The sequence below is a fragment of the Plecotus auritus genome, assembly GCF_963455305.1.
Source record: "Plecotus auritus genome assembly, chromosome: 4".
Classification (NCBI taxonomy): domain Eukaryota; kingdom Metazoa; phylum Chordata; class Mammalia; order Chiroptera; family Vespertilionidae; genus Plecotus; species Plecotus auritus.
This window is the reverse complement of record NC_137775.1, coordinates 60,987,178-61,000,192: the sequence shown is the minus strand read 5'-3', so window position 1 is coordinate 61,000,192 and position 13,015 is coordinate 60,987,178. Positions and strand designations below refer to the sequence as shown.

At 42.1% G+C, this 13,015-nt stretch overlaps 1 protein-coding gene across 4 annotated transcripts; it reads left to right on the top strand.

The window, feature by feature from the left end:
- The first annotated feature begins 213 nt into the window (after nucleotides 1–213).
- On the top strand, nucleotides 214–4,692 carry TPBG (trophoblast glycoprotein). Of its 4 annotated transcripts, XM_080666360.1 has the most exons (3): nucleotides 1,135–1,307; nucleotides 1,492–1,594; nucleotides 1,705–4,692. In XM_080666360.1, exon 3 carries the CDS (start codon nucleotides 1,818–1,820, stop codon nucleotides 3,078–3,080), a length of 1,263 nt encoding a protein of 420 aa, XP_080522486.1. In that variant the 5' UTR covers nucleotides 1,135–1,307; nucleotides 1,492–1,594; nucleotides 1,705–1,817; the 3' UTR covers nucleotides 3,081–4,692. The 4 variants fall into 4 exon arrangements, with proteins under 4 accessions (XP_080522485.1, XP_080522483.1, XP_080522484.1 ...); XM_080666359.1 differs by lacking the exon at nucleotides 1,135–1,307 and adding an exon at nucleotides 214–413 and having other exon boundaries at nucleotides 1,492–4,692; XM_080666357.1 differs by lacking the exon at nucleotides 1,135–1,307 and adding an exon at nucleotides 663–775 and having other exon boundaries at nucleotides 1,492–4,692.
- The last annotated feature ends 8,323 nt before the right edge of the window (nucleotides 4,693–13,015 follow it).

Sequence of the window (13,015 nt, the reverse complement as noted above, 5' to 3'; positions counted from 1 at the left end):
TTCTAGGATGCTTTGGCTGCCTTTTCTTCCCTCTGCTTTTAATTTTCGAGGAGAAAAGCTAATGAATCAAGAATGAATCTCCTCTCCACTAATCTTTTTTCCTCCTTCTATCTTAAAGTTGGCGCTCTCTCTTTACAAGTGCCATAACCGTTCAAGCGGGATGGGTGGGGACGCATTCATTACACCTAAATCAGAAGTTGGCATCTAAGGTATCACTTCGACGGGAAGATTTTCTGATGCTCCCTTGCAGTTTGCTGGGCGTTTAGCTGCGGCCGCTGTGCATTCTCAGCTCATTTCTTTATGCTGCTGCTTCATGCTGCTCTGTCACGCCTGAACCTACCTCGTTACTGCCCTGGGTACCCGAATCTGGGTGAATTCCACGAGATTCATTAGCGGTTTTGTTCCAGTCCAAGGTAAATACAGTATGCAAAATAAGGAACCACCAAAGGATGCCGAAGAGGGGGGAGAGAGGGATTCCCTCATCTTTTCCCGCATATTCCTCGTTCATTTCCACCAGGAGGAGGCGCGAAGCCCAGATCCCCCCAGTCCCTTTTCCTAAATCTCCCTGCCAAGGTCTACAGAGGTTGGCCGCGCGGCAGGAGAAGTCCCTCCACCCGCCTGGCCCTCCCCCGCCCCCCGGGTTGGTTTTTCCCAGCTGCGGAGGTTGGGCCAGGGGTTGGGGTGCGAGCGGAGTCTGCACTCGCAGCTTGGAGCCAGAAAGTCGCTGCGACTCTGGTGGGACTCGGAGTTGTCTCCGCAGCTGGCGGGCGCGGAGGTGAGCAGCTGGGAGCCAGCCGCGCGGGCGAGAACCGGAAGGCGGCGCCGCTCCTCCCCATCTCCAGGCGCGAGAGTAGCGTAGGTCCCGGCTTTCTCCGCCGCTTTGTTCGCGGCCTTTCCCCTCCCCTTTGGAGAAGACTCGAACCCTCTCCGGGATCCGAGGGGCTGGCGGAGGCGCGGGCTGGGGGGAGGAGGGAGCAGCTGTACAGGGGGCTTATCCCTGGGAGGGCCTAAGGGAGATCAAAAGACTCCTGCAACCTGAAACTTCCCTCTCATCCGAACCTGGACCGGGAGGAGAAGTCCGCGTGGGGGCGGAGACCCGGAAGGCAGGTCGTCCGCGGAGGCGGGGGGAGAGTGAGAAGTTTGGTCGGGGAGGCGCTGGGGATTAAGCTAGAAGTTACGCACGAGGCACAAGTCTGTTCGAGAAAGGAGGAGGGCGGGAGGCTGGAAAGATATAAATATCTATAGCTTGGGCCAGGGCGGGAGGAAGACTTCATGCTCCTGTCTCGGGATGCGCGCCCCTCTCCTGGGTAAGGATGTGCTTGGGACTGGGGGAAGGAGGATTGGGGACCGGGTGGGAGGAGAGGCCCTCCCGGGCTTTGGGAGGGAGGTCCTGGGGACAGGGTGGGACCACTTGACTTGGACAGACCGGTTCCTGCACTCGGAAAGCAGCGGCGGGTGCCGCTCCTCACGCTTCTCTCCCGCTTGTCCCAGGTCCTGCAGCGGATCCAGCGTGAGGCGCCAACAAAAGAGGCGAGAGGTGCCACGCAGGGGCGGCGGCAGGAAGAGGAGCGAGAGTTGAGCGTCCGGACCCGCTGTGCGTACTTCCTAGCGCCCAGGGGCGGGGGGATCGCCCCGGGAGGGGGACGCCCGTGGCAAGGGGGCGCTAGCCAAGTTCCGGTTGCGGCGTACCTCCTCCGCCCCCAGGAGAGGAAAGTTTTCTCCAGAAGCTCCCTGCTGACCCGCGCCCTCGGGGCCCAGCTTTCGAGCCTTCGGAGCGGGCGCCGTCCCAGGCCAGCTCCGGGGAGACCCGTGCCGTGATGCCTGGAGGTTGCGCCCGTGGCCCCGCCGCCGGGGACGCTTGGCTGCGGCTCGCGCGGCTGGCGCTGGTCCTGCTGGGCTGGGTCTCCTCATCTTCGCTCACCTCCTCGGCGACCTCGTCTGCCTCCTCAGCGTCCTTCGTGGCGGTGTCCGCTCAGCCCCCGCTGCCTGGCCAATGCCCCCCGCCATGCGAGTGCTCGGAAGCGGCGCGCACCATCAAGTGCGTTAATCGCAACCTGACTGAGGTGCCTGCGGACCTGCCCCCTTACGTGCGCAACCTCTTCCTCACCGGCAATCATCTGGCCGTGCTCCCTGCCGGCGCTTTCTCCCGCCTCCCACCGCTGGCCGAGCTGGCCGCGCTCAACCTCAGCGGCAGCCGCCTGGAGGAGGTGCGCGCCGGAGCCTTCGAGCATCTGCCCAGCCTGCGCCAGCTCGACCTCAGCCACAACCCGATGGCCTATCTCAGCCCTTTCGCTTTCTCGGGCATCAACGCCAGCGTCTCGCCCCCCAGCCCCCTGGTGGAACTGTTCCTGAACCACATCCTGCCCCCTGATGACGACGAGCGGCACACCAACCGGAGCTTCGAGGGTATGGTGGCAGCTGCCCTGCGAGCTGGCCAGGCGCTGCGCGGGCTCCGCCGCCTGGAGCTGACCAGCAACTGCTTTGTCTACCTACCCCAAGATGTACTGGCCCAACTGCCGAGCCTCAGGCACCTGGACCTGCGCAACAACTCGCTGGTGAGCCTGACTTACCTGTCCTTCCGCAACCTGACACACCTAGAAAGCCTCCACTTGGAAGACAATGCCCTCAAGGCCCTTCACAATGGCACCCTGGCAGAGTTGCAAGGCCTACCCCAAGTCAGGGTCTTCCTGGACAACAATCCCTGGGTCTGCGACTGCCACATGGTGGACATGGTGACCTGGCTCAAGGAGACAGAGATAGTGCAGGGAAAAGCCAGGCTCACCTGTGCATTCCCGGAAAAAATGAGGAATCGGGTCCTCCTGGAACTCAACAGCTCGGACCTGGACTGTGATCCTATCCTCCCTCCATCCCTGCAGACTTCTTATGTCTTCCTAGGTATTGTTTTAGCCCTGATAGGTGCCATTTTCCTACTGGTTTTGTATTTGAACCGGAAGGGGATAAAAAAGTGGATGCATAACATCAGAGATGCCTGCAGGGATCACATGGAAGGTTATCATTACAGATATGAAATCAATGCGGACCCCAGGTTAACCAACCTCAGTTCTAATTCGGATGTCTGAGAAACGTTCGAGGCCAGAACGAGGACAACTATGCATGAGATGTAGACTTAATTAAGCTTTATCCTGTCCTAGGCTTGCTCCACCTCCACCCTCCACTGTAGATACCACTGGCCTGACTGAAAGCAGTGAAGGGGATTTGCTCCCTTGTCATGTAAAGTGTCTTGGTGTGGTCCATTAATGTAAGATGATGATGAACAATTTCATAGTCTTTAACCCTCTTCCCTTTCTTGGAACTCAACATGTATGGAGGGACTTCTCAAGTTTCAGCATGAACACGGACTCCTGGCTGTCTGTTTCTTTTAGTACGAAGTGTAACAAGTGTACCAATACAGATAGCATTCAACAAAAGCTGCCTCAACTTTTTCAGAAAAAATATTCTATTCATAAGTATCAGTTTTATTCTCATGTGCCTAAATTGTACATGAGAAAATGATTGCATTCCATAAACTGCCTGCAGACCTTAGCAAGCTCTTCAAAGTAACTCCATAGTACACAGGAGCACCTGCATCCGAGAGCATGCTTATATTTTACTGTTCTGCATATTACAAAAAATAACTTGCAACTTCAGATAACTTCTTTGAGAAAGTAAATTACTTTTTTGATTGCAGTTTATATGAATCTATATGCAAGTTGTTTTATAAACTGCATCGAGATCCAACAGGCTAAATTGTTAAAAAAATTCAATAAAGATTCTTAAAAGAATTACAGTTGTGTTCAAGTTTGCTATTTGAAATAAAGGATTAGGGACAATGTTACTGAGTGGTCTTGGTTCCAGTGATAATTAAGGTATTATAGTTGAGAATGAAACTGGAGCAATATCTTACATAAGTAGACTTTGGAGATAATTTTGAGATGGTGGATCCTTTCAGGATTTAAATAGAGAATTTGAATATTCATGTGAAAAGACTTATGGTCCCAAAATTAATGCTATTTCAGAAACAATTGTGTGAGAGCATTATAAAGTTGGTGAGACGGAACAGTTCTGTATAATAAACAGTTCACAGTTGGGGACTTTTTCCAGATTAAGTTTTTAGGATAGAACAAAATTAATTAATAAACCTTTCCATATGAAATTTGGGTGTTTAGAATATGAAACAAATATAATGCAAATAAATGTATGAAAATTAAATGTCTTAAAGATAGAATATTCTAAAATCAAAGACTTTAAAATAAATTTTAAAAATTTTTCTAAGATCATAATGTAAATTATAATTTAGATTTTTTTTTTGAGAATATTTGAAAATATATTTGGATAATTGTTCTGTATTTAAAAATATTTTTATTGATTTCAGAGAGGAAGGGAGAGGGAAAGAGAAATAGAAACATTAATGATGAGAGAGAATCATTGACTGGCTGCCTCCACACTGGGGATCAAGCCCACAACCCGGACATATGCCCTGACCAAGAATCAAACTGTGACCTCCTGGTTCATAGGTTGACACTCAACCACTGAGACACGCCGGCTGGGCTGGATAATTTTATTAGAGACCCTGCTAAATATGTTTTAAACATTGTTATGATAGGATATGCATTTGAGGAAAAAACCTGAGATAAATGTCTACATGCACAAACAAGTGTCTCAACTAATAATCATAGGTTCTTGTGTTCAATTCACTTTTTAAGAATTTGGGGATATTTTGATTTTAGCTAAGATCTGTGTTGGTATATACATCTTTGTGAAGAATAAAGCACATTTAGGTGTAAATAAAGCAATCAATGAATCAATTGATATTCTCAATAATAGACAAAATTTTTTTCACAGTTATTTTCCAATTAAGCTTAAGAGTAAATTCCGTTCATCTCCAAGCTGTTCTATAAAGTGACTTCAATTTAATTTAGCCACTATTGTTTAACTTAAAGTGTAATGAACTTGCATCAGCATGTCTTAGGGTCTTCTTTTTTGTTGTTGTTCCGCAGTGTTTTATATTTGAAATATTTTCATAAGTGAAAAAGGATTAGATAGTACTTTGGGTTCTAGAAATCTTTGCCTAGTCCTTTTTTGAGTTAAATTCAGAAGTTTTCAAAATAGGGAAAAAAAACAGTAATCTGTTCCTTGTGTAGATTAGACTAAATAGTTAGAATATGATGTTTTAACCTTATTAACTTCAATAAGGTTTATCTTATGAAATATTATAGAATTTATTATTTATGGTTATACTTGAAATCCTATAATTACCTGAGAAAAGTTTAAATATATGGTACTTAAGATTCCATTAAACATTTTAAGTTTTCTCAGGAATTCATAAACTAGCTGGCTGCCATTACTTCCAAAGAATGATGAAGATATTAGCCTGCCAAAAATAGTGAAAACATGTAATAAGAGCACACATCTAATAAGAGCACACGTCTTAGGAATAAACTGCTGATGGACGTTTATTGGTAAGTCTGAAAATTTGTAGAAAACACCAAATTGTAGTATTTATGGAGTTTCTATTGAGAAGAATTATTTCTTCATCATGTGATAACCTAACAGTTAAAAAGTGAGCCTTGCCTAGCCAGTCTGGCTCAGTGGTTGAGTGTCGATCCAGGAACTAAGAGGTCAGGGTTCAATTCCCAGTTGAGGGGTGTGCAGGAGACAGCCAATCGATGATGTTCACCTCTCATTGATGTTTCTATCTCTCTATCCCTCTCCCTCCATTTCTAAAAATCAGTAAAAACATATTTTAGAAAAAAAGCAAGCTTTATCTTAAATCCAGGAAAGCAGTAGATTCATTAGTACAGCTTTTCTCTCCATCAACTCACTGAAGCAGAATCTGTGATAAAATAAAGCAGAGTTTTCACTTGTTAGGTGGACAACTTTTTTGAAGTTATGATTTCTTCTTTTTCATTGCCTTGTTTATTTCTATGAACTTTCCCATTTGCCATGGCTCTCTTTTTTATCATGTCCCCCCTTTCCATTCCAATACATGGCAATAGGACATTCTTAGGGTAAAAAATATTACTGTTTGAGAACAATTGCTATTGTGCAGTCATAATGTTCTTAAGTCTATAATCTTATAAGGCATTCAGAGTTCTCTGGAAGATAGGTGCTATGTAAATCCAATAAGTACAAGAGATACAGGAAAAATGAAATTAAAAGTATCACTTTAGCCCTGGCCAGTGTGGCTCAATTGGTTGGGTGTCATCCCTGTGTACCAAAAGGCTGCCTGTTAGATTCCAGGTCAGAGCAGGAGGCAGCCAATCCATGTTTTGCTTTCATATCGATGTTTCTCCTTCTCCCTTTCTCTAAAAATCAATAATAATGAAAAAAAGTAACAATAAAATCATAAAGACTTGAGTTTTAACAAAAAAGGGAAAGTATCACTTTTTTTTTTTTTAAATGTTTTTATTGATTTTTAGAGAGAGAGGAAGGAGAGGGATAGAGAGATAGAAGCATCATTGATTGTCTGCCTCCTGCAGGTCCTTACTGGGGATTGAGCTTGAACTCCAGGCATGTGTCCTGACCTCTTGGTTCCTGGGTTGATGCTCAACCATTAAGACACACCAGCCGGGCTAAGTATACTTGTTTTAAACACTGTTCCATTATGCATTATTTACCCTAGAAACCTACCAGTAACCTATTTTTTAAGATATGTTTTGGTTGGTAATACACTTTATTACTCAGCTTAATGAAGGTTTCAAAGGAAACACCCTTTACTTATTGTTTATATAAGATTCATTTGAAGAAAGTTAGAAAAACACAGGTTTCCCCTACTATCTGAAAGTAGAGTGTTGCTATGAAACTTTTCCTAGGCTGAAGTGGTATAAAGTGAAGAAGCAATTACCATTCATCTAAAAGCCAAAGGTCCTTTTTGGGTGTCTTTTGGTTAGTGGGATTAGGTACTAACGTAGGTCATTCCTAAAAGTGAAGTAGCCTAACTCAAACTTTTGAAGAGTGGGGGATACTTGTACTTAAAAATTTAAGCACTTGATAAACCTATCCATTTTAAAAGCTATAAAAAGTCCAATAAATCTACTTAAAGTGGCAAGATTTTAGGGTAATATAGCTATTTGATCCTGAACTGTAAAGCCCACCCCCTTTCAATATAACCCTTTAATTTGCAGCATTTATACAGGGCTGGGCAAAAGTAGGTTTACAGTTGTTCATATGGAAAGAGACACGCGGGTTATGATTAGCGCAATAGCTATATTAACTCAAAAGAATGTCATAATGCAACTGTAAACGTACTTTTGCCCACTGTGCATATGTACCATAAATTTTGCTGCCACGTGTGATTATGGTGACCTGTAAGGCACATTTGTACCTTGTAGCTGATAGACGTTTTTACCAAATAAGTAGACTTTGAAGCACATTCGATAAAATTTGGAGCTACATAGATTCATATTGTCGATAATAGATAAGATGCTTTTTTTCAGAGGTGGAGAAAAGCTTCATTGAAATGAGCAAATCACAAATGATAAATTATTTTAAAATATTTTGATTGGCAGCATAGGTGGATTATGCTCCCCTTGATATTTAATTAGAAATAACTTATATCTTTGTTTTCTGTTTTGTTTTTTTTTAAATTAAAGTGGATGTAAAAAAAGAACAAATGAACTGTGACTGTTTCCTTAGGGATTTTGTTTTACTCTATCCCTTTCAGCCTAATGTTCCAACACGAGGCTTAACATTCTTGAGGCCATTAGAGGCTTTGCAGCTCTAGTTTGGGAATCCTTCATATCATTTCTGCTTTCCATTTAAATTTTTCTCTAAAGTCTACACTGAAAGAGACACCGTGAAGACTTACAAGGTTAAAAACAGTTTGGTAAGTGCTTTCTTCCTGCTCCAATATCTATTCAGTCCTCTAGCCTTCAGAGAGCAGCACCATAAAGTGAAGATAGACATTTATTAGATGAGATTCTGGATTCACTTTTACACTTAACGCAAGGATATTTTCACAGTAAAGGAGATGGAGGGAAGGAAATTATATTTCTTGATAATTTGAAATAATTACTTTGAGAAATTATATTCTGTATTGCTCAGGAGTTACTGCCTCCTTCTAGATGGAGAAAAACAGCTCTTTAAAACTATTTCATACAATTATTTTTTCTGTTCTTGTTCTTAGAAACTAGAGGCCCAATGCATAAAATTCGTGCAAGGGGCTGGGCCCTCGCAGCCCCGGCTTCGTCTGAAAGGTTGTCTAATTCGCATGTTAGCTCTTTATTATATAGGATATTTGATTAAAAAACAGGCTGGTTTTATCTTAACATACTTCAGCAGCTCTATCTTTTTTTTTTTTTTAAATATATTTTTATTGATTTTTTACAGAGAGGAAGGGAAAGGGATAGAGAGCTAGAAACATCGATGAGAGAGAAACATCGATCAGCTGCCTCCTGCACACTCCCCACTGGGGATATGCCCGCAACCAAGGTACATGCCCTTGACCGGAATCGAACCTGGGACCCTTCAGTCCGCAGGCCGACGCTCTATCCACTGAGCCAAACCAGCTAGGGCCAGCAGCTCTATCTTTGTCATGGGTTAAAATGAATAGATTAAAACATTTAATATATGATTTATATAATTTTTACAAGAATAAGAATTCTTAGTATTTCAAACTTGGAAGGACTCTTAGACGTGTCAAGCCCAGTTTCCCATTCTACAAATAAAGAAACCGATAATTGTGACATATCATAATGTTATATAATGATAGCCAGGACTTGTTCTCAGGGTTCCAGACTCCCCTTCTAGTAATCTTTTTTTTTTTTTTTTTAATGTTTTCATTGATTGTTTATAGAGAGAGGAAGGGAGAGGGATAGAGAGATGGAAACATCAATGAGAGAAACATCAAATTGGCTGCCTCCTGTATGCTCCCTGGGGATCAATCTGAAACTTGGGCATCAAACCAGTGATCTCTTGGTTCCTGGGTTGATGCTCAACCACTGAACCACACCGGCCAGGCCTAGTTTTCTTTTTGCCACATGATGGCATTACTAATTACCTACCTTTAGACCTTTGACATACCAATAAAAAATGGCAATTGCTGTGAATTTGTTTTTATTGTTTTTGCTTTCCACTCAAACATTCACTGTTTCATTGTGCTCTAAATTTCACTTCTAGTGTGTAAAAAATTACTGTTTCATAGTCCTGATATGCTTAAATATGATTGGAGTAATATTGTCATAGCAACCTTTATTATTATAAAGCTTCTCTGAATCCATAATATGATAGGAAATATTTGGGGCATTTAATGGTAGTAATTCTTTTGAAAAGGAAAATAAAATTCTGCAAAGCTGTGCTAACTTGTGTAATTCTAGCTTAAAAGATGAGTTAGCTCAGCTGGTGAGAACACTAAACAAATGAGGCCAAGTTCATCTCTACAGAGTCAGTCATTCAGTCACCAGGTGAGACATCAGCTTTGCATGCTCTGGTCTGCTCTCCAGCCCACGCCCACTCCAGGTGCATGCTAGCCACCCATCCTCTGACGGCCTAGACCAGTGGTTGGCAAACTGCGGCTCGCGAGCCGGCGGTTTGCCGCTCTGTTGACTAATGAGTTTGCCGACCACTGGCCTAGACCAAACATGGAATCTAAATCAATGCAAACCCATTATCACCCTGGAAAATCAGTGGACAGACTGGCCAAACCAACTCTGCTGGTGATATGCCAGTTTACTACCCACATATGCAGGACTGAAGATGAGAGCCCTTATGCCCTCACAGTGTAGTACGCATGCCACAGATCACAAAAGGTTTTTCGTGAATGTGAATTTTCTAAAAAAAATCCTCTCACGGGTGCCTTTTAATGGATCACATGGGAAATTAATTAGTTTTGCTTTACTGCTTGAAAATGAGGTTTAAGATTCAGGTCATGATGATGATATCACAAACTTGTATGTAAATGTTTATAAAAATAGAGATACAGTTTATGTTTAGCTGACATTTTATGATAATAGAAGTTGTTTGTGGTTCACAGTTTAACTTGGTTAATGTAAGGATACAATTGTTTTCAAGGAAGCAAACACTGAGGACCAGCTATAATACATTTTGTAAAAAGTAAATATTTAATAACATGTTTTAAAGAACCCGAGGATGCTATCAAGATAGGCTTATTTTAAAATAGAAGTTTATAGACTTCCCTACTCCCCTTTCCCTCCACATTCCTATTTCTTTTTGTTTTCTTCCCCCAAAGGGAACTGTGATACATACCATTTCAAGGTGACTACTAGCACATAGGGGAATCAGACTGACTGGAATATTCGGTGGGTGACGGTAAAAGTATGCACTGCTTTGTACAAAGCAGTTTCTTTCAGTTTTACAACACAGTAAATTGTTTTCAAAGAAGACGTTATCTTTCAATTAGACACATTTTGTGGTTATTCTTACAGATCAGAGCAAACATGGCTATAAAACATTTAAGACACATTATTAAATTAACTCATATTTCTTGTAGGTTATTTAAAAACACACGGGACAGCAGGGGAACACCATGACTAATACTATCGCTATGGAAAAAAGTGCTTTAAAATTGAGATAAACGGCCTTCTGTTTATATCACATTGTATCTTGTCTTTTCACTTACAACATTGTGAATTCCCCACTATCATTAAAAACTATTCTATTATCTGGTCTTAAAGTACTGCAGACCATCACATATTTTACACACGAGGAGATTTCTTACAATTTTAAATTAACATTCTAATGAGCACTGTTGTACTCATCTGTGTTTCTATAGCTCCCATTTCCCCCTTAAAGAAGATCCTTGAAAGAGAATTACTGCATCCGAGAGCATGATCTCTTTTTTGTCACTTTAAAAAATATTTTTGATATCTATTAAAAGTAGGAATATTAAATGTAGATCCGCATAGTTCCCTATATAGTTTAGGAGTTTCACATTAAACTTTTTACAGAGTACTGAGTGGTCTGTGGAAAGGATTTTACACAGAAAGAAACATTAAGTTGCTAATTAACTTGCCACTGTTTTTAATTCACAAATGTCTACTTTTGTTAAAATAACAAAATTAGATGATAGCTAAGCTCATATTCCGGTTGGGGTTTGTGTGGGGATTAACCTAGCTAGTTATATGTTAGCAAGCAGTTTTCATGGCACAACTATGTCTTTGCCTGAATTCTACTCTTTTTAGATGATTTGTGTGTATTTAGAATTAATTTAGATTCCATGCATGTGATTTAATTTTGCTAATCTTACTGTTAATATGTTTCAATGAAGTCCTATAAAACATTTATTTGGTTCATTAAATATATATTTATTAAATGATTTCTATATACATGACCCTGTTTTTGCATTGGATTAAAAAATGGGTTTCTAAACTCATAGATACAGAGAACATTTTGATGGTTGTGCAGATGGGAAGGGGGTTGGGAGGATAGTGAAAAAAAAAAAAAGAGTTTCTGACATAAAATTGTTCCTGATCCAATAGAGAGAATAAGTGATGATAATAGCTAACATTTTATTGCATGTTTAGTATAAATCAAGCACTAGGCAAATTCCTACACATGTAAGGTCTTATTTCCTCTCATTTCAAGAGGAAATTGAAACTTAGGGAGGACAGGTGTTCTGCCCAAGGACAATTAAGTAGCAAGAATCCAAAATGGAAATTTTTTTGGGTCTGTTTCAGGATCCATGCTCTCAGCCTCTGAGCTTTAAGAGCAATACGACGTTAATGACTTTGTTATACAGTAGAACATGATCAAACACTACCAGGGATTCAAATAGTATGATACAGGATTCAAAGCAGAGAGAGAGCTTGTTTGGTTGAGAGATTCAGAAAAGGAGTTCATGGAGGAGTTAGCTTTTGAGATGATCTTGAAGAAGAGGCAAATAGAGATGGTGGGTGGAAGAGAAAACTCAGAATAGAGGAAACTGCGTAAGCAAAGATAATGGAGGCAATTAAAGACCCAAGTGTGTTCTGGGAACAGTAACATTTGAAGCATTGTGTTTATAAAGGAGAATAGTAGAGAGTGGATAGAAAGATAAATCTTCAGCTATGATAAATAGTTTCTGCTTAATTCAGTGAACAGTGGGGAGCTATTGGAGGTCTATGAGCAGGGGGGTGATATGCATAGACACGGCTGCCCCCTGGAGATTCCCAAGACCCATGATACCACACATGCATCAAGAGAGTATGAAAAGGTTTATTACTCCCACAGTGGGATTTTCTGGGAGAGTGGGGCTTGGCTTTGTTTTTCATTGTGATTAGGGGATGGGACCAGAATGAGGGTTTGGGTTTTTGTGGTTTTAACTACCCAACAGGTGCCAAGGTATGAAGCCCATGAGCATTTTTATGGGCTTGCCCAGCTATGGGACAAAAAGTGGGAGGTGGGGGATTGGGGCTTGCAAGCTGTCAGTGCTCAGACATCACCAATGGAGTCAGAGTCTATAATTCACCACTGATGTTTGGTGACTGAAATATGCTATGTCTCATTAAATTGATTTTGAACTTAAGTGAGCTCTCCAAGAGGCTTACAGAATGGGACCATAAAGTGAGGTAAAAGTTCCATTGGATGTCTTGTTCAGGAGTCTGTGGTGTGTATTTTAAGAAGTGAAATGCATGCATGCCTTGGTTACCATCAATAATGTCTGGAACTCCAAAGGGGACAAGAAGTGTCTTGATGAGGATGGAGGTATAATTTCAGAGAGGAAGGGAGAGGGAAAAAGATAGAAACATCAATGATGAGAGAGAATCATTGGTTGGCTGCCTCCTGCACGCCCCCTAGTGGGGGTCAAGCCTGCAACCCAGGCATGTGCCCTTGATCAGAATGGAACCTGGGACCCTTCAGTCTGCAGGCCAACCCTCTATCCACTGAGCCAAACCCACTAGGGCTTGGTGGGGCTTTTTATTTTCGCATTAGTATGGGCAGACATGTGTGTGACCTTGATTTATATTTTAGGTATCTGTCAGGCAAGAAATTCCCATCGTTTTTAGCCCAAAGAAAGTGACCTTGGAAGGCTAATCTGGCAGTGATGAAGGGAGAGACAGGAGACAAGTGACTGTTCAGT